The sequence below is a fragment of the Trichomonas vaginalis genome, chromosome III, assembly GCF_026262505.1.
Source record: "Trichomonas vaginalis G3 chromosome III, whole genome shotgun sequence".
NCBI lineage: Eukaryota > Parabasalia > Trichomonadida > Trichomonadidae > Trichomonas > Trichomonas vaginalis.
Genome location: NC_067205.1, coordinates 6,845,647 through 6,869,257, shown reverse-complemented (window position 1 = coordinate 6,869,257; position 23,611 = coordinate 6,845,647). Strand labels below are relative to the sequence as shown.

The window sequence follows — 23,611 nt, the reverse complement described above, 5'->3', positions numbered from 1 at the left end:
TAACCTTAAATATTTACAAAGCCGCCAACAATTTCACCTCACTATCGTTCTCACTAACAACTTCACTATTGTTCTCATAAATTTTCCTCAATATCTTCATCATCAGTGTTAACCCTATTGTAGTCATACTTGAAGCCATAAACTTTCTCTAACTTCTTAACGTACAATTTACATAACTTACCTTCGTCATCGTATGGTTTAATGATATAACTATTTCTATCTTTATAAACAGTCAATGAAAAGTCAACTGGTCTCGGATGTATTTGAAAGAACATGTTATGCTCAAGAAGGAAGAATAAATGTTTAAATGTATGTTTGTTATATGTTTTGATTTGTATGAGTTGCTTTTGTTCTGTCATTGCATCCAAATAAAATAAAAATAATTTTAAAAAATAAAATAAAAAATAAATGATATCACCACCCTCACACGTATGAAAACATAGCACAAAAATAAATTTAGGTGAAGTGGTGAGATCTAACCCGATTTCTAACCCGATTTCTAACCTCATTTCTACCCTGTTGAATTCATTGCTTTATAACTCTCTTCCTTGGTTTCTTTTTAGTTGCTTTCTTCACGTCTGTCTCCAACTTGACTGTCTTTCTTCTTCGTCCATAATGATACCAATTACTTCCACCAGTCAATGGGTCAAATGGTCTTTCGTAAGGGTTTCCATACATTCCATAGGGACCATACGGAAGAACTACTGGTGGAGAAGAAACATTTTCTTTAGTTCCATCGACTCTATTTAAATGCATTGTTTCACCTTTCATCTGGTCATTAAAGTCTTTTGCGTGTTTTGCAAACTCATCGTCCTTTCCTAAAGCATTTTCTGACTCAGTCGCAACCAAATTGGATGCTTTATTTATGAGCCCTATTTTATTTAATCTTAACTTCTTTGCAACCCAGCCTCCAATCTTTCCTTTATTTGCATCTAATGTCTTTGAAACCCTTCCTCCACTCATTTTATTTACTGCGTCATAAGCTCCAAGTGCTTTTGCTCCAAATGCTAATGCTTTTGTTCCCATTGCGCCTAAAGCTGCCCAAGCTACCATTTACACCATATTAAAATCATCTCTCTTCAATATTATCTCATAAAAGTTCTCGTTACTGGAGAAAGTCAATGAAACATAAACATTCTCACGTGCTTCGCCCTCACCGCTTTGCGGTCTATCTAACTTCTTTCTTATCTCATCTATTCTCAATAAAATGTCTGAACAATTGCTAACATCTTCTACAACAGTTATTTCATCATGAATGACCTTCAAAAACAAGCTCATTTAATATGCAATTAAAATCATCTCAATAATGAGTCCATCCTTTCCATCTTTAGGTAGCACAACATCTTTCATTGAAGAAGGTTCAACAAGTCTTATGTTAAACTTACTGACAAAGTTTGTTATACTATAATGCTTCGGCGGCGAATACATATAGTTTGAAAGACATAATATAGATTCTTCAGCAAATTCACTTATACTGGATTTTATAACAATGTTCTCACGAGACCAAACGCCACCAATTGACAATCTTGTAAGCAATCCTGCTGAACCTTCAACTGTAAACGTCGATGGTAACATTCCACGAAGGTCATCTATTGACATCGTTGAGTCACTGAATTTAAATATTTTCTTAAAGCAATCGTCATTATCTAACCATGCAATAGCTTTGAAGTTTTCATTTGAATATACATCTGCTTCATTAAATGTAAATCCCGACTTCTTTGCAGAGATGACTTTAAAATCTATTGAGTTTGTTTCAAAATTATATGCTATGGTAACTTCTGAAGGTAATGGATGCCCTTCCGCAGTCAGTTGTTCTCTCACTACCGTTTGAAGCTTTGTATTAAAAACTTTCATGTCATCTCCTGTGTCTAAGTTCACATACACAGCAACAGGGAAACTATCTTGCTTCTTTGTTTCATCATTATATCTCAAAACATTAAAGTTCTTCAATAATATTGTTCTTCCTGCTGGAATACTTCGAACCTGTCTGATTTCAATAGCTTTCTCACCTCCTACATACTCTACCCAGTGTCTTGGATATTCATAAGTATACTGACTTTCTTGAATTTTGGTAGGTTTCATCATAACGTGTTCATAGTATATCTTTATACTCTTGTCAGTTAGACTCGGTGCTATGTTCTGAATATTTCTGACTTGCATTTTTAATGGAGATAAAATGAAGCATTTAATACATGATGTAGATGAAGACATGAATGAAACTACAGACAAACTTAACTCTTCTCTTATTCTTCCTTTCAGCAAAGATTATGAGTTCTGTTCAAATGGTGTGTATTTCTATTGTGGAAAGATGGGTTCAGGTAAGACATTTAACCTCATTCGTCATATACTCATAACAGAACGTTTAGGAAATGACTCTTACTATGACCAAATCATTATATCAGCAACTTCAGACTCTATGGATTCAACAGCGAAAACATTTATGTCAAAAGTTCAAGCCTCTGTCGTTAAAGTTCCAGACAGTGAACTCATTGAATTTCTTCAACGTTACATTCGACGTAAGAGGAAATATTATGCCATCGTTGAATTTATACAGTCAGGAATGCAAAAGACTTCAGAAGAGATGGAAAGAATTATTGACAAACACCACTTACGTCAGTACTCAGGAGTTTACGATATGAAACGACTGACAAACTACATTCTATCAAAACTTTCAAAATACCCCTTCAAAAAGTATCCTTCAAACACTCTGCTCGTTTGCGACGACTTCGCTGGTATAGGTTTAGTGTCAAAACCAGACTCACCATTAGCTAACATCATTACTAAAGTCAGACATTACCATTTAACTGTAGCAATACTTATGCAAACATGGCGTTTTCTTGCTTTAAACATAAAACGTCTCATAACTGACTTCGTTATCTTTCAAGGTTTCTCACGCTATGATATTGAACTCATTTGGAAACAGTCAGGTATAACATTACCTTTTGAAGAAATTTGGGAAGCATATAAGTCTCTCATCTCTCCTCGTTCATACCTTGAGATTCATATCATGACTAATACCATTAAAGTCAAAAAATATTCCATGGGAACGACCAACATTGTTTTAAAGTTTAACCTTCAATTGACTGATGGTAAACAAATTCCATGCATCTCTGTCGCCATTTCTGTTAATATTTTTGCTGTCATTCATATCATCCACTTCCCCATCCGTTAGCTTTTGAGGATATGGGTTAGAATAGCTGTTCTTAAATGAAGGCTTTTCACCTTTTAGCGCATAAACTCTATAACTTTCTGCATACTTTATGTTTGAACCTCCTGAGCCATCATTGACATAAATTTTATAGGCTTCCACCCTTTGTTCATATTCCTGCTTCTTCCCTTAGCTCTTTTGTTCAGTAGTTCTACATCTTTATACACAGCTCCTGTCTCAGTGAATTCAACAATATTTTCATTCGTTAGCTTTACATTCAAACCCTTGTCGAGTATATTGTTCATTTCATACATATAAAAGGTTTTTATTCTATATGAAATGAGAAGCAAATCCATCTTAGCTGGTGCCGTTAATGTTCCAATTGAACCAACATCAAATGTTGACTCACGAACGACAAACAATATTGTCATAAAGAACTATAGTTCAGAGTGTTTGAAAGAAAAAGAACCAGAGCTGAAATCCGTGAATTTAAACACAGCTTCAAACGCTAACGCTACATCAGATGTTAAGTTAGAGTATCCACCACTGGACCAAATTCTTTCAAGAGAAGCCAACGACAATCCTTACACAAATGTTCAAACAAATCCTTCAGATAACGTAGACCATTACCTTCTTCAGTTATACCAAACAATTTTACTCAAAGACGATAAGAAGCTTTTGACAAATCTTATAAGCAAGAACCAAATAATTCTAACAAAGGAGGACCTTGAAAATGTTATCTCACGAATAACAGGGAAACAATGTGTCATTGACTATCTCGACCCTGAAATCGAATGCTGTGGTCAAACTCCACTATTCATGAAAATAGGTAACATCCGCATCATTGAAACACCAGGAACTACAGGAGTTGAGTTTAAGTATAAATATTCGAACGAGTATACAAAACTTTCAACAGAATATAAACTTTGTTTGAAATATGTTTTAGTAAATTAAAGCAGTCAGGAGGGCTCTTTGAGCCCATCTTGGCGCTTTGCACCGTCAGTCAAAAAAAATTTCAAGTTAGCAATTTGTAATATCTATCCAAAACTTCTTCAACAGTATCGAACTCATCTTCATAATGCAAACCTAATCTTATTGACTTGGTGCAGTTTTCACTAACACAATATTTTTCTGTTCTCTTGACTGACATAACTAACTCATTTGTTTCATCAAACAGCAACAACCAAAGTTCATGACCTAATACATAACATTCATACTTTATATTTTTAGCTCTGAGTTCTCTTGTAAGCTGTTGCATTTAATATTTTCTAAAAAGTCAACTTCAACAGTCATTCGCACTGGTGCCTTCAGTTCTACAGGCTCTCCTTGAAAGTCAACAAGTCTGAATTGCATGTCTTTCAAATTATGAGGACTAATGCGAACCCATTTACCTAAATGAGTTGCTATGACAGGAACGTTTGGAATGAACATTGAATTGACTGCATAACAGAAGGATTTATATTCTACTGAACCTTTACTATTAACTCCTGAAATACCTGTGACATTAGCTATTTTTGACTCAATGTACAAACAATTACCATAACATACGTATGGAACAGATTTCATCTCAATCGTTTTGTCAACACTTTTCAAAGGAAATGTCATATGGTATGCTCCCAAAAGAAGTTGTACTCTATGACTCATTCTTGGTATCTTAAACTCCTTCGCATAACTGAACTTCAAAACTCCTGCAATAAGTTTAACATTCATTAAGTTTTCTTCGTTATCCTTGTTTATTGTAGTATTTATGAGAGCATTTAACACTCCAGCTAATGTTTCCATCTTATATTCTACATTATTGTGAAATCTTATTTCATGCTTCTTTCCATCTATTTCAAGCTCCATGAAATCTGTTTCATCTGTTATAACGAATGAAGCGATAGTATTGAAGTCAACCATTCTGAATGCAAGCGCCTCATTCTGTAGACCTAAGTTTGTTTGTAGCTTTACTGTCCCGTATTCGTTTGGGTCTGTACTTTGCAAATAGAACAACATTTTATTCTCATTAAAATATGAGTATAGCTGCATATGCGTATGAAGCTGACAGAGCTAAACGTTTATATTTTGGTCAATACTCTCTCACACTTACTGACAAATATATTGTTATTTCTGATGGAAATACCGAGAAATACATAACATGGAAGGACTATGAAAAGTTTGACCCTATTTTAACTCCATGTACTATGCCATTCATTGTAAATGGTGAAGTTGTCATGAAGAACGACACAACAGTATATAAGTCTGTATATGAAGCATTAGAATATATGTTGAATTATAATCCCGAAAGATTTGACCCAAGCACTACGCCATGTACAATGCCTTTTATTAAGGATGGTGAAATCGTAAGGGTTCCGGATTCAACGGTTTACACAGCTGTTCAAAACAGTTTACAAAACATTTTAGCGAATATCTTTAATTCAGAAACTACAGAAATAAAATTACCGTATATAACAGATGCTAAAGAAATTAAATCAAAAACGACAACATTATTTACGTCACTTAATGATTTAATGACTTATATCATTAATATTCCCCAGCCGACTACAGCATTTGATCCAAACTCGACGGTTTGCAGTGTACCTTTCATAAATGACAGTTCATTAATTACTTTAAGGGATTCGACAGTAAATGAATCATTAAAGGTGTCATTAATGAAAATCATTGATTTTAATTCATTCATGAATACATATAATTCATTCATTAATGTTTCATATGCTTCTAAAGAAGGTGAGCCAAAAACTATCGATAAAGCGGTGTATGAAATAAAAGCATCAACGACGAAATTGAATTCGTTAACTTTTGACGGTGATAGTTTCGTTAATGACATAACATCGGGGAAAACAATTTTAACGAAAGAATATTTAAAATCTCATGTTAGTGAGTTCGTTGAAATTGAAAAAGAAGGTGGAATTAAGTTCGATCCACTGAATTTCATTTTCAGCTTAGCGAATGCGGGTGTTAGTTTCGCTGAATGGACAACTATACAGAGTGAAATAAATGCAATATGGACGTTTTTGGAGTCAAAAGCGGGAATGGGTGAGCTTGTAAATGCTGCAAGAACATTAGGTGAAACAGGAAATTTTGTAGATGGTTTTAAAAGACTTGTTTCAAATGTTTTAACAAACACAAAGAAATTATTTAGATATACCATACATAACGGACGGATTTTCGAACAGATAGCAACAAACCCTCCGGTTATGGCTGCGTTGATGATGGTTAGAGATATAAAACCACGTAACGACGGGAACGAAGAACATGAACAACAGGATACTGGTCGGGTTATTCGAGACATTAAAAACGTGTATCCTGAAGTTATTGATTTATTTAGAGGAGTTAATGATTCAATTTCAAAACATTCTATAACCCTCGATGAAGAGAATAAATTAACAGATTATATATTCGTCATTATTGCAGAATTAATGAAGAGAATAAATGAAAAAGGAATTGGTGATATCATTAATGTCAGCGATGTAATGATGAAAAGAAATTTTGACTCATTATTTACAAAACCGAAAACAGAATATAGTCTTTATGACGTAATTACCGAATTAATGAAAAAGATTAATGATAATAAGAGTTCTGGCGGAAGAGTTGAATTAGAAGTGAATGATGTTAATGAGAAATTAGCCGAAAAAGCAGACAAAAATGAGCTTTTAGCTCTGAGTGATAAAGTCAAGAACCACGTTCATTATATAACTTCAGATGAACAGATTATAACGGACTACCATGGATATTTAACACGAAGTGATGAAGCGAAGACAAAAAATGTTAATGAAAGAAGATATAAATACATTCGTGCTAAAGGTTATGACATAAGCTGTACTGTACAGTATGATGTAGCTAAAGCACCAGAAGCATTTGGTTATTCTGGTGAAATTTATGCCTCTACTTTCAATGTTAACGGTGTATTAGTTGAACCAAGATTTACATTGAGAGTTAAGGCAAAAATAACGTTTGAAGATGCTATTAAAAGTAAAGCTGACAAAGTTGAACTCGAAGCAATGAACAAAGTTTTGAAATCTCATAAACACAATATCTCCGATATAAATGAACTTCAAACTTCTTTAGACAGTAAAGCCGACAAGAACCATACACATGAATCCTTCACTACTGTTAGAGCAGACGACATAATATTGAACTATACCCTTGGTTCAAGTGCACCTTTAGAGAATCCAAGTACAAGCGTAAAAGATACACTAAACAATTTAGATAACAGTTGCAGGAATATCGAAGATCATGCCAGAAACTTTGAAGCATATGAACTACCAGCAATGTTAGATAAGAAAGCTGACAAAGAACATACACATAAATCCTTCACTACTGTTAGAGCAGACGACATAATATTGAACTATACCCTTGGTTCAAGTGCACCTTTAGAGAATCCAAGTACAAGCGTAAAAGATACACTAAACAATTTAGATAACAGTTGCAGGAATATCGGAGATCATGCCAGAAACTTTGAAGCATATGAACTACCAACAATGTTAGATAAGAAAGCAGACAAAACAGAGCTTCAAACATTAAAGACAGAAATACTTCAAACATTATATCCTATAGGCTCTATTTATACGTCAATGAACTCAACAAATCCAGCAACAGTTCTGGGTTTGGGTACGTGGAAGCAGATTGTAGACAAATTCTTATACTGTGCTAACTCTTCAAAGCAAACAGGGGGTTCGAAGAAAATTAAAGAAGCAAACCTTCCACCGCACACTCATACGGGAACTACAAACACAACAGGTAATCATTCACATTCAATAACAAAAAGAGGTTATAGAAATCTTGCAGCAGGTTCGGATAGACAGGGAATGGATAGATATGATATTTCAAGCGACCCAGTAGATTCAAGCGCAGGTATTTTCTGTGGAACCACAGGAAATCATTCACACACTTTCACAACAAATCCAACAGGCTTGGGTAAAGATTATATGCCACCATTTGTGACTGTATTCGCATGGTACCGCGTTCAATGAACGCGCTTGAGCCTTGAATAAAATCTTTAACTTTACATAAATGAGCTTGAAAGAAGTATTCGAACAACATCCATGGAGGTCATTTAAGAAGTTCAATGAAGCTGCAAAGAGTCGGGGATTTACTAACAGAGCTGAAGTGAAAAGGTTCTTTGACAAAAATGTTGTACATCAAACAAAAATAAACCCTTACGACTACTTTTTACCAATTTACTCCAACGCTCCTGACGCATACCAATTTGACACTCTCATTCAAAGCAGAAAAGGAGGACATAAACCATTCCTCATCTTCATTAATGTTAACACTCGCAAAGCATATCCAATGAAAAATAAAGGAACTCGTGAAGTGTTAAGAGTTTTACAAAAGTTTGTAGCAGAACATAACCCAAGTACTTTAACATCAGACCAAGACAGTGCATACCTCAGCAATGAAATCACAGATTTTCTCATTAAGCATAACATAACTCACTACACTACTGAAGACCATAACCATAACATACTCGGCATCATAAACCGCTTCATAAGAACGCTCAGAGATTTAAACCAAGAGCGAGACTTTACCGAAGAAACAATGAAACATTTTCTCGAAGTATATAATTCCTCAACACACTCTACAACAGGACATACACCAAATTCAATGACACAACAACAAGAAGAAAAGTATATACAAAAGAAACGAAGCCAAACACAAAATATCAGAAATTCAACACAATTTACCCTCATTCCTGGTACAAAAGTTCGTGTAGTTCTTGACGACAAGCCGTTGACAAAGAAACGTTTAAGGTTAAGTCGAAATTATTATATCGTAGACTCTACGCAAGGTAATGGATATCTTATAAAAGCTGCTGACGACTCTATTGCGTTTTATCCTCGTCATAAATTAGTCGAAAGTAGTAATGGCAAACTTGCTGAAACCATTGACGAAGCAAAGCGAGGAGTGGTTATTGAAATACTTAACTATAACATAAACGATGACACTTATAAAGTAAGATATGAAGGAGGCGTTGAAGATGTATATACCATCTAAGAACTTGAGAGAGTCAAAGCCAACACATCTGGGACCATTAGAGCGGGAGTACTGGAAAGACAAAAATAGCCCAGAAGGAATAAGAAAATTCTTCTAAACTTTTTCATTAGATGTAAATCAGACATGAACGAGAACAGTCATGATATCATTAATGGTACCATTTATTTTAACATAAACTTTATTTATGTTAGAATGTTAGATCTAACACTTTTCTAACCACTTTCTAACATTGTCTAAAACTTCGAAAATCATGAATTTTGACATTTCCTTATGAAAGAAAAATAACGCTAATTTTTTTCTAAGAAAAATTTTTATCTTGTATGTAAAGATATGATTTCAACAATAGGTTCTACAACACTTCAAACAACAACTTCACCAAACTCTTTAGTTATGAATCCAACATCTATGTTAGTAGAGATGAAAAGCTTCATTCCTTCTTCATATACTTTTGAGACAGAAATACAAAGAATTAAGCAAGAACTTTTAACAAGTAATTTAGACTGTAGTGCGAAAGATGAAACAAATGAACAGTATCTTTATGACATGCAGGATATTATTGACCATTTACCCAAATTGCCTGAAATCCAACAACAAAAGCTCACTATTCATGAATTCGATGAAATAGAAGTGAAACCAACTGACTCAGTAGAAATAAAGAAGTTCATACGTAAAGTAAACTATGAGTTTCTAGGATATCATTGCAACCATAAAGTTATGGACAAAGATTGCGACATGGTATATAAGAACATCTCTGACATATATAAATCTGGGGAGTTTAAGACATACGACAACTTTGTTTCATTAGTTGCTGAATGTGTATGGCAGATAAGAGATAAAGATAAAAGATGTAAAATATGGAATGGACAAATAAAACCAACAACTTTTGAGTTAAAGAAAACCATTGACGCCTTAGTTGTTATAGCAGGTCAAATTTCAAGGTATAACGCAAAAATGAATCCGCAATGTTCAAAATGTAAAGCAGCAATGAGGAAATATAACTACTCCGTCAAAGAGATAGAACGTATGAGAAACGACTATGCTGACTTAAAGAAAGAAGTAGAGAAACCAGCAGAAGATAAAATGGACATGTTAGCATTTCTGAACAAAAACTATCCAACTGCTGACGATTTCCTATTATCTGATGTCAAGAAGAAATATAAAGAAACCTTCGGCATAGTTAAAATTTTTGATATCCTTCGTGAAGAAATAGAAGCTACAAAACTGTTTAAAGTCATGAACCATCGCAACATATACCATGTAAAACGCTTGTAAATAGTTTTCTTCGATGTTAGAAAAGTGGTTAGAAAACGTGTTAGATCTAACATGCTAACATAAACATTATTTTTTCTAAGAAAAATTTTTATCTTGTATGTAAAGACAGTAATGTCAAACATTGAGTTTGAAACAGTTAGAAAGATAGACAATGACACCAAAGTGGTTAGAATAGGTGATTTAAACGTAAGATACTCAAAGAAATACAACAAATATTCTTTGTCAGACATTATAACACCATCTGGAAAGAAAACAAACGACTGGGTTAGAAATGCTTCAACTCAGAAAATTTTGACAAGAAATCCTGAGCTTATGATATCAGTAGCATTTCATGGAACAAGAGCATATCTTATAGACAAAAGTCTTATACCAATAGTTTTGTTATGGTTAGACCCAGTTGTTGGATATAACTTCATAACTTATGGTTCATTCGATACGGAACGTTGCAGTGAAGGCTTACTTTACATCGTTCAGAAACCGAAGGACTTCAATACAAAGAGATATAAGATAGGAAGAACATATAATATAACTCAAAGATATGACAGTACAGTCAATAGAGTCAAGGTTGTGTTCGTTAATGATATGAGAGCTGCAGAAACAGAACTACTTGAAAAGTTTGAGAAAATGTATGGTGCTCCCATGAAAGGTAAAGAAACGTTTGAAGTAGATGAGATAGATAAAGCTATAAAATTATTTGACGAAGTTGCTGAAAAATACATGTAAAGCGTTTATTTTTGGTCTTTTGTGAAAGTCAGAAAATAACGCTAATTTTATTTTTATTTATTTTTTTATTTTGTATGTAAAGACAGTAATGACAACATCAGAGAACACAACAACAGTTATAGTCCATGAAGCTATAAATGAAGAATACGAATACATACAGTATAACAAACAGTTACGTCTCATTCGTTCAGTCAAAGATGACATGTACCAAATGCAAAGTATAATGAATGCTCTTCGTTCTACAAAGCAAGCATATCATTGGTTTGAAAACCAACAGACAAAAGAACTTTTAGAAGAATTTCCTCATATGATTGCTTCCCTCGGAAAACCGAGAGAAGAGATTCCGTACGAAAATCGCAAGAATTTGGCACCTGGTTTGAAAGGTTATTATGTTCATAGACTTTTAGTAAACGCTGTAGCAATGTGGGCTTCACCTCGTTATGCTTGTTATATTTTCATGATGTTAGATGAACTATATAAAGCAGAACGTGGAGAGATGGAAAAGAAACTTCAAGCAAAAGATGAAGTCATTGAATCCAAAGACAAAAGCATACAGAAAAGAATACCACGTTCAGTACCAAAAGGAAAGGAAAAAAGCTATAAGTATATGATTTACGCTGAAGAGATGGAGAAAGAAGAAGATAGAGATATGGTTATGTTGCATTTAGTGAGAAGAAACAACAAGAGCTTTTATGACCTCGCTAAAATATATAAATCTGACAGAAACTGGTTCTATCGTGAAAACTTACCGATTTCAATGACACCGAATGAGCAAATAAAGGAAATTGTCAAAAGTACTCTTCCTCAAACACACTATGATATTAAAGGTTGTACAATTCTTACCTTCAAAGAAGACTTACCATTACTGAAGGAAAAAATAACAGAATATTTCGATAACTTCAAAGAGGAAGAATAAAAAAATCTAAGCTAATTTTATTTTTTATAAAATTTTATCTCATATGAAAAAAAATGAATTTAGAATATTCGGAACTCATGACAGAAGAAGAGAACGAACAACATGTAAAAGATTATGCAAAATTTCTGAAGACATACAAAGCATTTAAACAATATCTAAATGCTTCTAAAGATTATGCAAAATTTCTGAAGGTATATAAAGCTTATGAAAAAGCGTATGAAAAGTTTATACATTGGGGAATTGTTGTAAAATATCGATATGAAGACTAACCAAAAATATATTTTTGTTCAAATAACGTCAGGGTCAATTTCTTCAACCATTTCACTTCCTTCGTCAATGTCAATTGAAGCTTCTTCAACCTTTGGTAAGAATTTCTGTATAACATCTTTGTTCGTTATTGTCTTCAGAGATGAAGGATAATATTTCACAGATGTTTCACCCTTCTTATATTCTTTCTGTTCGGAAAGATTTAAAGCAATACTGAAGAAGTCAATGTTAGAGTTCTTTATGACAGTATAATGAGTATCTTTGACATTCACGAAGAAACTCTTTTGTTTCAAAACTACTGCTAACTCTTGTGAAGTATAACGTTTGCGGTCAATGACGATAGCTAATGGTCTGACATACTGACCAAACTTAGATTCTTTCACAAACTTCTTGTTAAAGATAACATTAACATTTGAAGCATTATTGAACTCATTCTTGATGGCATTAGCGAGAGCATTGTATGAAAAGAACTTGCAATCTTGCATGTGTTTCATTAAAATAAAAATATTAAATTATTTTGAAAAATAACTTTAAAAAATCTAATCTAATTTTTTCAAAAAATATTTTTTTATTTCCTACTAAAGATGTATCGGAAGTTGTCTAAGTTAGAACACTCGGAAATAAAACAACTTCTTACAGAAGCTAATATAGATGTTGCAAAGCATTACGCAACAAACAAAAAAGCACTCGCTGACATCCTCAATGACTATAATGGTGAAATAACTTATGATAGAATTCATGAGTTCATAAATGCAAGAACTTTTCCTTTAAATGACGTTGCTATTGACTTATATCATAGACGTTCAGTACCTCATGAAGTAAGAAGAGAAATGTTTGACATAACAAATGCGAACGTTGGTGAAACACGAAAGAGAGACGACACACTGAAACAACAGAGAAGAGAGATGTTTAAAAGTGCTATAGAACAAGTTCGCAAAGCTAACGATGTCATTCGTTCCATTGACGACAAACCAAAAGAAGGTGAGAGATGGTTAAAGAAAGATGAAGAGAATAGGAAGAGAAATGTGAAGTCAGGCAATAGACTCACTGACTTTAACATCGAAGCTTTAGATGAACCAAACAGAGAATATTTACACAAACATTTCGGTAAGGTTTTCATGAGACTCTTAGAGAAGATTAAAATAAACTCACAACAGAGATGGATGGTATGTTATAAACTTGGTGGAAAGTATGAATGTTCTACGTTAAACCTCAATAATATTGGAACATTACTACATCAGCTCTTGAAGGAGAACTTTATATCAGAGATAGAAGCAAATGCCGCAGGTATTGTTGAAATGCACTATGACTTCTTCTTGACAAACATAAAGAATCTTACTGAAATAAAGATGTATGATTTAACAGAATATGAAGGCTTAACGATGTCAGATGTAAAGAAAGGCAAACCAAAAAAGAGACCATATAGAGATGAAAGCACACTGACAAATGACCAGAAAGCCATTTTGGAAGCTCTTAAGCAAACAGGAAACCCAGCACTTATAGAAAGCTTTTGGAAAGATAATGGTGAAAAGAAGTTTTATAAGAAGAGAAGCGGTCAGTTCTGGAAGTATCTTTGCACATTACCTATAAATCTTGAACGCTACCAAATCTTCAATGAACTGAACAAAAGAACTGCAACACTTATGACAGAAGACAATTGTTTCGTTTATGCTTGCATTCAGGCTGGAGTAAATGAAGAAACTATTGACCACATGAGAGAAGTCATTCGTGTTAGAGACTTTCCTCAAAGTAAAGTACAAGAAATTTCTGACGCAACAGGTATAGCATTTAATGTTACCATTGGTTACTTCAATGACTCAAGATATAATGAAATAAAGAGATACATACCAAAAGAATGTGAAACTGTTCGAACTATTGACCTACTTCTTGTTGAAGACCACTACATGCTAAACGAAAGACTTCCAATGACAACATACTTCGTCAGAAATTACAAAGAAATCTTGAAGGAGTGTGGTGGAATGAACATTGAGAAACAGATGAAAATATATACAAAGAGAGAGAACAAATATGTAGTTCGTTATGATAGAACTACACCGCTATGGGATGTTATGAAAACATTGTGGGAGTGCAAATATTTCGAACCTATTTCTTATGGAGAACTTTTCACATATACGACTGACTTATATAAACAGAACCTTGCACCATTTAAAGATTTGACATATGCTCCAAAGTATTGTGTACAACTGAAGAAGAAAGCAGAGTCAAAAGAAGTAAATAAAAATAAGTGCAAGTTCATTCCTGAGCACGTTTTCTTTGCTGACTTTGAGTGTAGTACCGATGGCTTTCATAAAGCTTTTAACATCTGTTATGACAGTGAAGATGGTTCAGTGAGTGAAAGCATTTGGGGTCAGAACTGTGCAACAGAATTTTTGGAACGACTTCCTGACAAGAGTTTAATATATTTCCATAACCTCAGTATGATATAAACTTCATCTTAAGACACATGACAGAAGTGAAAGGAACTCCCATCATTAAAGGTTCACGAACAATGCAAATAACTGGCTTATATAAAGGAAGGGCAATTATTATAAAAGACTCTTACAGTGTTATAAATAAGAAGCTTAAACTATTTCCTGCTATGTTTAACTTACAAACAGGACCGAAAGAAGTATTTCCATATAACTACTACAGCAGTACTTTGTTAGCAAATGACAACAGAACTGGTGTCATTTCTGAAGCATGTAAGTTTATCCAGGATGCAGATACATTTATGAAAAACATAGATTCCATCAAAGGTTGCAGAATAGATGAAAACCACTTCGACTTAGAAAAATATAGCACATTTTATTGCAAACAAGATGTAAGAATTTTAAGAGAAGGTTTTGTAAGTTCCGCAATGACTTATTGAAAGAGTTTGATTTAAACGTTTATGACTACGTTAGTATTTGTTCAATTGCTAACAAATTATTTGAGAACAGAGTGTACTTCCCGAATGGAAATTTATATGACCTCTCAAATAAACCAAGAGAATTTATTTCGAGATGCATTCAAGGTGGAAGATGTATGTTGTCAGATAACATGAAACAAAAGAGCGAAAAGAAACTCATTGCTGACTTCGACGCTGTTTCATTATATCCATCAGCTATAGCAAGACTTTATACTTTAGAAGGAATTCCAAAGTATTGAAGGATGAGATGTTAAGCACAGAGTATCTCATGAGACATTTATTCGATGACGACCAAAAGGAACCCATTGGTGAAAAGTTTATGTCTGGCTTCTTTGTTCTCATTAAGATAACAGAGATTGGAATACATAGACACTTTCCTTTAATAGTTTGTGACCCTGAACTAAATCCAGAACTTAACGTTCCCAGAAGTTCAAACACTTGCTGTTTAATGTATGTTGACCATATAACATTACAAGACCTCATAAAATATCAAGGTGTCAAATGTGAAGTGTTGCAAGGATACTATTACGATGGAAACAGAGATATTAGAATAAGAGATGAAGTAAAGAAGTTGTTTGAGTTAAGGTTAAAGTATAAGAAAGAAGGAAATCCTTTGCAAGAAAATATAAAGCTCATTCTGAACAGTATTTATGGCAAAACTATTCTATCTCCTATTGAGTCAAAAATAACCATAGTAAATGACAAAGATGCTATAAGATATGCCATCAGAAACTACAACCATATAGTGAAGTTCGAAGGTTTGGATGGTTCAGATAAAACTATTTTCAAGCTAACGAAAAGCATTTGCAGACACTTTAACTTCTGTCCACTTGGTGTTAATATTCTATCTATGTCGAAGAGAATAATGTGTGAAGTATTCTGTACTGCTGAGGACTTAGGAATGGACATCTTTTATAGCGATACGGACAGTATGCATCTCTACAATGAAGATATCCATCGTTTAGCTGAAGAGTTTGAGAAACGTTATGGAAGAGTTCTCATTGGTAAAAACCTTGGTCAGTTTCATAGCGACTTCGCAGAAATAACACCTGGAAAACAAAGTTTAGCATACAAGTCAATATTTTGTGGAAAGAAGACCTACATAGACTTACTCACTAACGATTTAAATGAAGTTGCATTTCACTGCAGAATGAAAGGCGTGAAGCAAGATGTTATTGCTTTAACCGCTAATGAAATGTTTCCTGACTCTGTTCAGTGTTTCAATGAAGATAAAGGTTTAATGGTTCCGCAAGGAAAATTTGACAAAGACTCTGAGTTCAGTGTTATGAAGTTATATAAAGCACTTTATGACGGTCAAGAGATTGGATTTGACTTATGTAAGTCATGTCAACCTTGCTTTGAAGAGAAGTTTAACTTCTCAATAACGACTAAAACAAGCTTTATTCGTAAGTTGAAGTTCTGAGGTCATTTATTTTTGTCAGCAATGAGGTCATGAATGAGGTCAGCAATGAGGTCATGAATGAGGTCATTTATTTTTGTCAGCAAATGAGGTCATTCGTGATAAAAATAAAGCTAGCGTAGATTTTACAATACTGCGATGGTAGAGTTTAAGAGTTGTGCTTCAATGTAGAGACAGTCCTTATGGTCTGGAGGTAAGAACACTGGGCAGTTATGGTCATGAGTGGAGAACATGTCTATCCAAAACTCACGATTGAAGCCAGTTAATTTATAGTATTTAGGGTTAGGAAGTGGTGAAGTTCTTGTATGACCAATGAACTCATTTTCAACTCCCTTACTTATTAAGTTTGAATATAATATAGCTTGCTTTCTATCCCAAATGCCAGGTGTTACAATCTTTGAAAATTCATTTTTCCTCGGAAGCATTGCATCATAATTGAAAACATTCTTGAAATCATCACTTGGTTCAGAGATTTGAAACTTATACGTAATGGATTTTCTTTCTCTTTAGCGACTTCATTGAATGGTGAATATACAACAAACTGACAGTCATGTGTTCCATCTTCATTTTCATTAAATTCATAATGAAAGTCTATAAGTTGTGGCTGACTACCTTCTTCTTTCAGTTGTGCAAGAAACTCACGTAAAGGCTGTAAAGTTTGTACTTCAATGTTGAACTTTTTCTCGAACATTTCATTAAGAAATCATACATTGCAAAATGTTGTATCGTCTTTAAAGTATTTGTATATGTGAATGTTTTGGACACTTAAAGACTGTTCGTCATTTTCTATCTCGACTTGAAGTATAAAGTCAACTTTCCTAAATGCACGTGTTATATACATAGATGTTATGCCAATGTACTTCTCTTCATTTATGTTCACAATCCAGTCTGTTGGAAACTTAAACGTTACTCTGTTCCCCTTTATTTTGACGTCAGGGTTTTCACTACTGAACGCAACAGATAAAGGTATTTGTCTATACATTTAATTCGGATAAAAATAAATCATTTACTCTTTCTTTGCTTCAGCTTCTTTAGCTTTTGCTTCAGCTTCTTCTCTAGCTTTCTTCGCCAGCAAACGTGGGTTCTTTTGTCTTCCAGCAGCTAATGCAGCAAGTTGTTTTTCACTAAGTTTTCTCTTTGGTCTCTCTGGCTTTTGTTCTTGTTTTTGTTCCTTCAGTTCGGATAAAATTTGCTCGCGAATTTCTTTCTTCAATGCTTCAACATCTATGACCCCTTGGGTCTTGTCCGTAGGGCTTGTCTGAGTCATTTGACTGTAGATAAAAAACTAAATTAAAACTTTAACCGATGTAAAATGAGCTTGTCAAAATCAGAACGAGAGTCTATTATATTAAATGACGGCAGAGGAATACAACATCCTTTCTATTATGTAAGTCAGAGTAAAGATGGTAAAATATACGTAAGAAAAAGAAAGGTTCCATTAGCGAATGCAGAGAGCGACAACATTAAGGTGTATGGCAAGGGTGAAGTCCACGAAGCCCATATAAAACCTTCTATTCAAACTGAAAAGTCAATAGAACAAGAAGAAAAGAAGCCAGATGTTCTTTCAATAACGAACCAAGAGCTTATTGCAAAGTTCGTGAATTTCATTGAAAAGCAAACCGAGTCAAAGAATCCTGACCCACCAGTGAAAGAAGTTGAGACAAAAGAGAATGTACAGTTCATTGAAAATGTCAAGAAACAACTTCCACCACGAATGCCAAGAAGAAGAGTGAGAATAATGAAGTAAATAGATATTTTTATCCGAAGTAAAATACATGCAGAACGAACAGTTAAACGAATTTACTCCAGCAGAGCATATTCATCAGATTCGCTCATATTTCGATATCATAGACAATGCAGTTCAAATTGGTGACACTAATAGAAAATATTCTGACGCAAAGATTCCATCACAACCTGGAACTGCTAAAGATAACACATGGGTAACATTCAATCTCTCACCTCCTGGTGAAAATATGTTGGACCTTTACAATACATTCATTACGTATAAAATGGAAGGTCAATTTATTGCAGATAAAGAAATTGGTTCAGGTTCCAATAAAACAAACCCACCAGGATTTTGGATTGGTTTCGATGACGCTTTCTATGCAGTTGCTGGATATCAAATCCTTGCAAATGGTCGTATCGTATATTCTCAAGACAACGCAAGAGAAGAAGCATATATAACTTCAAACTCACAAACTACCGAACAAATAAAGAAAGTAGATGTTTTCTCAAAGACTCGACATGAAGATGTATGGAGTCATTCGGGAACATGCAGAACAGGACAAATTGTTAGTGGTCCAATTACAGCAGGAAAATCATTTGATTTTAAGCTTCGTTTAAGAATTCCTGTTAGAAGATTCCTTCCATTAGAAGCTATTCGATTTATTCCAGCTTTTGCAGGAAACATTCAGCTTAAAGTAAAGTTCAGTAGCGACGCCTTACAATGCACATCTATATCTGTAAATGATATCATTGCTTTCAATCCAACTCTTAAAGTTGCATTTGCTTCAGATTCAAATCCACCGACAAATAAATTTGTTCCATGGAATGAACCATTCACTATGATAACGAAGGCATAGAAGCTAGTGGAACAGTTACTATTACAACTGTAACCCAGCAACTATTTCGAACAAAGATGGATTTTAATGAATGTTTCATTCATCCAAAGTCATTCTCTTTAGACCCTAACATTTATACAGAACTTGTAGAACATTATACAAACGAGGCTTTATGTTTTCCTGTTAAAGTTATGGATTGGATTCCTATGGACGGTTCATTCTCAAAGAATACAGATAGTTCAAGTGCAACATTTACAGCAGCTTATACGCCTATTAATGTTAAAAGTATTTGGGCACTATTTAGAAAGAAAGACAACTATTATGTTAATTTTGAGAACCCTAAGTTTAAATATCTTCAGCTTTCCATGGGAGCTTATGGAAATATGCCTGCAGAACCTGAAAAATCATATGGACCTGTATTTTATGAAATGGTTGCGAACGCTTGCAATACAAACAATGATATGATAGGATTTAATGAAGATGTTATGAGGTCATTGGTGGATGATGGTAGTGTGGAACATAAATGGGATAGCTATGACAACACACATTTCTTATGTGGTTTTCCAACAGAAGTGGACTTTTGCTTCCAGCAAGGTCAAACATCTACTGCTCCAATAACATACAAATTGTCTGTTAAAGGACCTATTGAACTAGCAACTGAAAACGTACCAAAGCCACTTATTGGATTTATGAGGGATTGTTGCTTTGCCATTCAGGTGCGTGCTAATGGAATCCCAATAATAAGATTAGATGACTATAACTTAGCTCGGACGACAGTGAGGAATAAAGGATGAACGTTTATTTTTAAAGCTTATAAATGAGTTCTTCATCAAGCTCTCGTGAACCTTCACCATCTATGAAACAAACTTTACCAAACGATTATGGAGCACCTATTGAATATTTCTTACGAGCTGCACAATGGCAAAGAGCAGTCTCACCAAGGTTAGGTGTTCCACCAGCTCCTGTCAAAAATAGCATTTGGTCAAGTCCTTATATAAGATATGGTCTCCCACTAGGTTTGCTAGCTACAGCAGTAGCAGTTATGATGTTGAAAAGAAATAAAGCAAATGCTGTAAATAATACTGAAGTAGCTGAAGTTAAACAAACTCCGACACCTTCGCCAAAACCAACGCCTTCAATGACTCCTGAACCTATGGAAGTACAAACTCCTATTCAAAAGTCAACTCCAAAACCGACTCCAACATTTAAACCAGAACCTACTCCTCAAATAAATCGTAAAACTCCTGCGTTTCCTTACTGAAAAAATAACGTTATTTTTATTTAATATTAAAATTTTTATTTGATTGAAATGACAAATAAAGTCACTGAAGCAATGAAACAAAAGTTTTTTTTAGAATACATTAAATCAGGAACTATTCCAGAAGGTTTTTACATTCATACTATGAAGGATGGTAGAGTTCAGTTTAGAAAGATAAAGCAACCATTAGATAAAGAAGGAATTTTGAGAAAGATTAAACTTCATGAGGACAACATTGCTGAACTTAAGAAGAAGTTAGAAGAGTTGGAGAAAGCAATGAATTCAACAGGGTAGAAATGAGGTTAGAAATCGGGTTAGATCTCACCACTTCACCTAAATTTATTTTTGTGCTATGTTTTCATACGTGTGAGAGGTGGTGATATCATTTATTTTTTATTTTATTTTTTAAAATTATTTTTTTTATTTGGATGCAATGACAGAACAAAAGCAACTCATACAAATCAAAACATATAACAAACATACATTTAAACATTTATTCTTCCTTCCTGAGCATAACATGTTCTTTCAAATACATCCGAGACCAGTTGACTTTTCATTGACTGTTTATAAAGATAGAAATAGTTATATCATTAAACCATACGATGACGAAGGTAAGTTATGTAAATTGTACGTTAAGAAGTTAGAGAAAGTTTATGGCTTCAAGTATGACTACAATAGGGTTAACACTGATGATGAAGATATTGAGGAAAATTTATGAGAACAATAGTGAAGTTGTTAGTGAGAACGATAGTGAGGTGAAATTGTTGGCGGCTTTGTAAATATTTAAGGTTAAGTTAGTTTTTGCGTTCATGTTGTAAAATATACGTTAACGGTTTTGTAAAGTGTCAAATTCACAAGTATTGGGTAAGGTGGAACGCAGTGCCACCATACCCAAGACTTGTATACTAACTAAAGTATTGGAAATATAAAATTGAATCATATAAGAAACAAGATGAAAAAGCAGAAAGAGATACTAAAAATAATGTTTCAATGGATGATTTTCAATACTATCACGATTTAATCCTTTCATCTAAATGCAAAATGTGTGGTAAAGCGTTTACATATGCAAATAAACCAACATTGGATAGAATCGATAATGAAAAAACCACATACCAAAGAAAATTGTCAGTTAATGTGTTGTTATTGCAATGTCGTAAATCAAATAAAGATGAAGATGTTCAACGTTTAAGAATCAATTAAGAAATTATGCATTAAAAAAATAATTTACCAATGACTTTAGATTCAGTTGAAGCTTATCACATTCTCCGTAATGGAATTACTGGTGGTTTATCAAATGTTCAACATAGAGTAAATCTTAAAGGAATCACGCACATTAATAAACTTGCATATAATCCAGAAACTAAAACTGTATCAAATGAGGACACCACCAACATTATGACTCATTTCGTTGGTGTTGATTTTAATTCATTATATCCTTCATCATTTTCATCTAATCCTCATGATTTCATTCAAATTATACTGACCATAAAATGTAATGCGGGAAGATTGAATGGTGTTATCATTTGTGATACAGCAACAAAGAAAGCAAAAGCACTGGGAATAAATTAAGAAGAAAAATACTTTATTCGTGGCTGAAGTAAAGGGTCACATTGATGAAAAATACATTAATGATTACATAAACTTTTTACCAATAATAAGAAACTTAGATATTATCACAGATGAAAAAACAATTGGCAGTTTTATGTATAATTACATGAATCAACAATCTACCAGTTGACCAGAAACAGAGGAAATTAACTCTGTTAGCATCAACATACAACCAATATCAACCATTTTCTCTTATTATCTATGGTATCTAATAGACAGATTTCATTTTATCATTGATGATATTCATCAACTTTAACATTTACGAAAACACTTGTTTTAATGAATTTGCGAACAAATTTATGAGAAAGACAAAAGGCTGAATTAGAAGGAAATAAAGGAAAAAGTTTATTTTGCAAGATTTCACTTAATGGATCATATGGTTATGATGCACTGAATACGAAAATTACGCAAAGACTAAAATAATGAATGCACAGAAGGCACGCGTTGCATGTATGTCAAATAAGTTTAAAAACATAAGAGAAATAGGTGAAGATACATATCAAGTGATGCTTAAAGATAGATTTTATAGATGTGATACATGTTTACAAGAGGCATTTTTTACTTTAGATAACGCAAAATACTGGTATTTGGTTTTCATTTATGATTTTATGTATAAATGCATGGATGTTAATCGTTTTCATTTCATTGAAGGTGATACTGATTCATCTTATTGGGCAATCGCTGGCGATCCAAATCTTCCTAACACTCAAGCATTTCAGGCGATTGTAACCGATAAACAATTTTATGATAAAAACATTTTCAAATTCGCACCTTTTGATTTCTTCTGTTTTGATGAGAAATTTAAACCTAAATTAAAGAATAAAGCTGAAGAAAAAGCACATGAGAAGAAGTTATTGGGTTTAGCAATTGAGAAACAAGGTGATAACATGGTTGCTTTATGCCCCAAGTGTTATACATCATTCAACGGTTCAATTGATGGAAGTGATTTTAAAAAGATTGCACAAAAAATGAAAGGTGTTAGTTTACGACAAAATAAACAATTAACACCTAAAAATTATTTGGATATAATAAATGATAAAGTGATATTTGATGGTCAAAATATTAATTTACAACTTAAAAACGGGGAAATGACTCGCTTAACAATCGGTAAGACTGCATTAACAGGAGCACACACTAAGGCTGTATGTTGTGAAAATGGATGTTGTATGCCATTTATTTAATACAATTTAAAATTTTATTTTTAATAAAATGCCACAGAAGAGACAAAAGGAACCATAAATAATGGTTTTGATACTATGATTCAAAGAGGTGGGCACCCTTAAAACACTTATTTTATTTTTATATAAATGAATAGCGCAGATTTAAAAAATTTAATTTATGATTTAGTACTTAATCAAAATTTTCTTACTTATTATGAATTAAAATCATATCTCCAAAAACATAATAACAATATAACGGGTGATGATATGGATTATTATTATCCATATTATAAAAATGAAATTTTGAAATATCATGATAAAATAATTTCTAAAATTAAAGACAAAATTAAAAATAATGAATATATAGGGTGTC

At 33.4% G+C, this 23,611-nt stretch overlaps 13 protein-coding genes and 2 pseudogenes across 15 annotated transcripts, besides 2 other annotated features; 11 read left to right on the top strand and 4 right to left on the bottom strand.

Moving 5' to 3' along the window:
• Positions 1–21,381: part of a mobile genetic element that runs on past the window's edge.
• On the bottom strand, positions 526–1,053 carry TVAGG3_0655170 (protein of unknown function, DUF4107 family; the record flags this gene model as incomplete). Its single annotated transcript, XM_051241798.1, has 1 exon — positions 526–1,053. One exon carries the CDS (start codon positions 1,051–1,053, stop codon positions 526–528), a length of 528 nt encoding a protein of 175 aa, XP_051088385.1.
• Positions 1,279–1,950, bottom strand: TVAGG3_0655160 (uncharacterized protein; the record flags this gene model as incomplete). The annotated part of the gene is made up of 1 exon (XM_051241797.1): positions 1,279–1,950. One exon carries the CDS (start codon positions 1,948–1,950, stop codon positions 1,279–1,281), a length of 672 nt encoding a protein of 223 aa, XP_051088384.1.
• On the top strand, positions 3,488–4,102 carry TVAGG3_0655150 (uncharacterized protein; the record flags this gene model as incomplete). The annotated part of the gene is made up of 1 exon (XM_051241796.1): positions 3,488–4,102. The coding sequence occupies one exon, from the start codon at positions 3,488–3,490 to the stop codon at positions 4,100–4,102; it is 615 nt and encodes a 204-aa protein (XP_051088383.1).
• TVAGG3_0655140 (uncharacterized protein) lies at positions 4,367–5,143 on the bottom strand (the record flags this gene model as incomplete). The annotated part of the gene is made up of 1 exon (XM_051241795.1): positions 4,367–5,143. The coding sequence occupies one exon, from the start codon at positions 5,141–5,143 to the stop codon at positions 4,367–4,369; it is 777 nt and encodes a 258-aa protein (XP_051088382.1).
• On the top strand, positions 6,568–8,121 carry TVAGG3_0655130 (keratin-associated protein family; the record flags this gene model as incomplete). The annotated part of the gene is made up of 1 exon (XM_051241794.1): positions 6,568–8,121. The coding sequence occupies one exon, from the start codon at positions 6,568–6,570 to the stop codon at positions 8,119–8,121; it is 1,554 nt and encodes a 517-aa protein (XP_051088381.1).
• TVAGG3_0655120 (integrase core domain containing protein family) lies at positions 8,162–9,055 on the top strand (the record flags this gene model as incomplete). The annotated part of the gene is made up of 1 exon (XM_051241793.1): positions 8,162–9,055. A coding segment is annotated over one exon (894 nt), but the record flags the coding sequence as incomplete, so codon positions are not given.
• On the top strand, positions 10,097–10,417 carry TVAGG3_0655110 (organellar and viral DNA polymerase type B; the record flags this gene model as incomplete). Its single annotated transcript, XM_051241792.1, has 1 exon — positions 10,097–10,417. The coding sequence occupies one exon, from the start codon at positions 10,097–10,099 to the stop codon at positions 10,415–10,417; it is 321 nt and encodes a 106-aa protein (XP_051088379.1).
• On the top strand, positions 10,811–11,140 carry TVAGG3_0655100 (organellar and viral DNA polymerase type B; the record flags this gene model as incomplete). The annotated part of the gene is made up of 1 exon (XM_051241791.1): positions 10,811–11,140. A coding segment is annotated over one exon (330 nt), but the record flags the coding sequence as incomplete, so codon positions are not given.
• On the top strand, positions 11,229–11,964 carry TVAGG3_0655090 (KilA, N-terminal/APSES-type HTH, DNA-binding family; the record flags this gene model as incomplete). The annotated part of the gene is made up of 1 exon (XM_051241790.1): positions 11,229–11,964. A coding segment is annotated over one exon (736 nt), but the record flags the coding sequence as incomplete, so codon positions are not given.
• TVAGG3_0655080 (organellar and viral DNA polymerase type B) lies at positions 13,487–14,353 on the top strand (the record flags this gene model as incomplete). The annotated part of the gene is made up of 1 exon (XM_051241789.1): positions 13,487–14,353. A coding segment is annotated over one exon (867 nt), but the record flags the coding sequence as incomplete, so codon positions are not given.
• TVAGG3_0655070 lies at positions 14,788–15,828 on the top strand (annotated as a pseudogene). Its single transcript has one exon. A coding segment is annotated over exon 1 (1,041 nt).
• On the bottom strand, positions 17,658–17,918 carry TVAGG3_0655060 (uncharacterized protein; the record flags this gene model as incomplete). Its single annotated transcript, XM_051241788.1, has 1 exon — positions 17,658–17,918. The coding sequence occupies one exon, from the start codon at positions 17,916–17,918 to the stop codon at positions 17,658–17,660; it is 261 nt and encodes an 86-aa protein (XP_051088375.1).
• TVAGG3_0655050 (uncharacterized protein) lies at positions 17,964–18,398 on the top strand (the record flags this gene model as incomplete). The annotated part of the gene is made up of 1 exon (XM_051241787.1): positions 17,964–18,398. The coding sequence occupies one exon, from the start codon at positions 17,964–17,966 to the stop codon at positions 18,396–18,398; it is 435 nt and encodes a 144-aa protein (XP_051088374.1).
• On the top strand, positions 18,427–19,149 carry TVAGG3_0655040 (uncharacterized protein; the record flags this gene model as incomplete). The annotated part of the gene is made up of 1 exon (XM_051241786.1): positions 18,427–19,149. A coding segment is annotated over one exon (723 nt), but the record flags the coding sequence as incomplete, so codon positions are not given.
• Positions 21,382–22,184: 803 nt separating the features above from the next.
• Positions 22,185–23,239, top strand: TVAGG3_0655020 (annotated as a pseudogene). The gene has a single exon. A coding segment is annotated over exon 1 (1,055 nt).
• A 363-nt stretch (positions 23,240–23,602) lies between these two features.
• Positions 23,603–23,611: part of a mobile genetic element that runs on past the window's edge.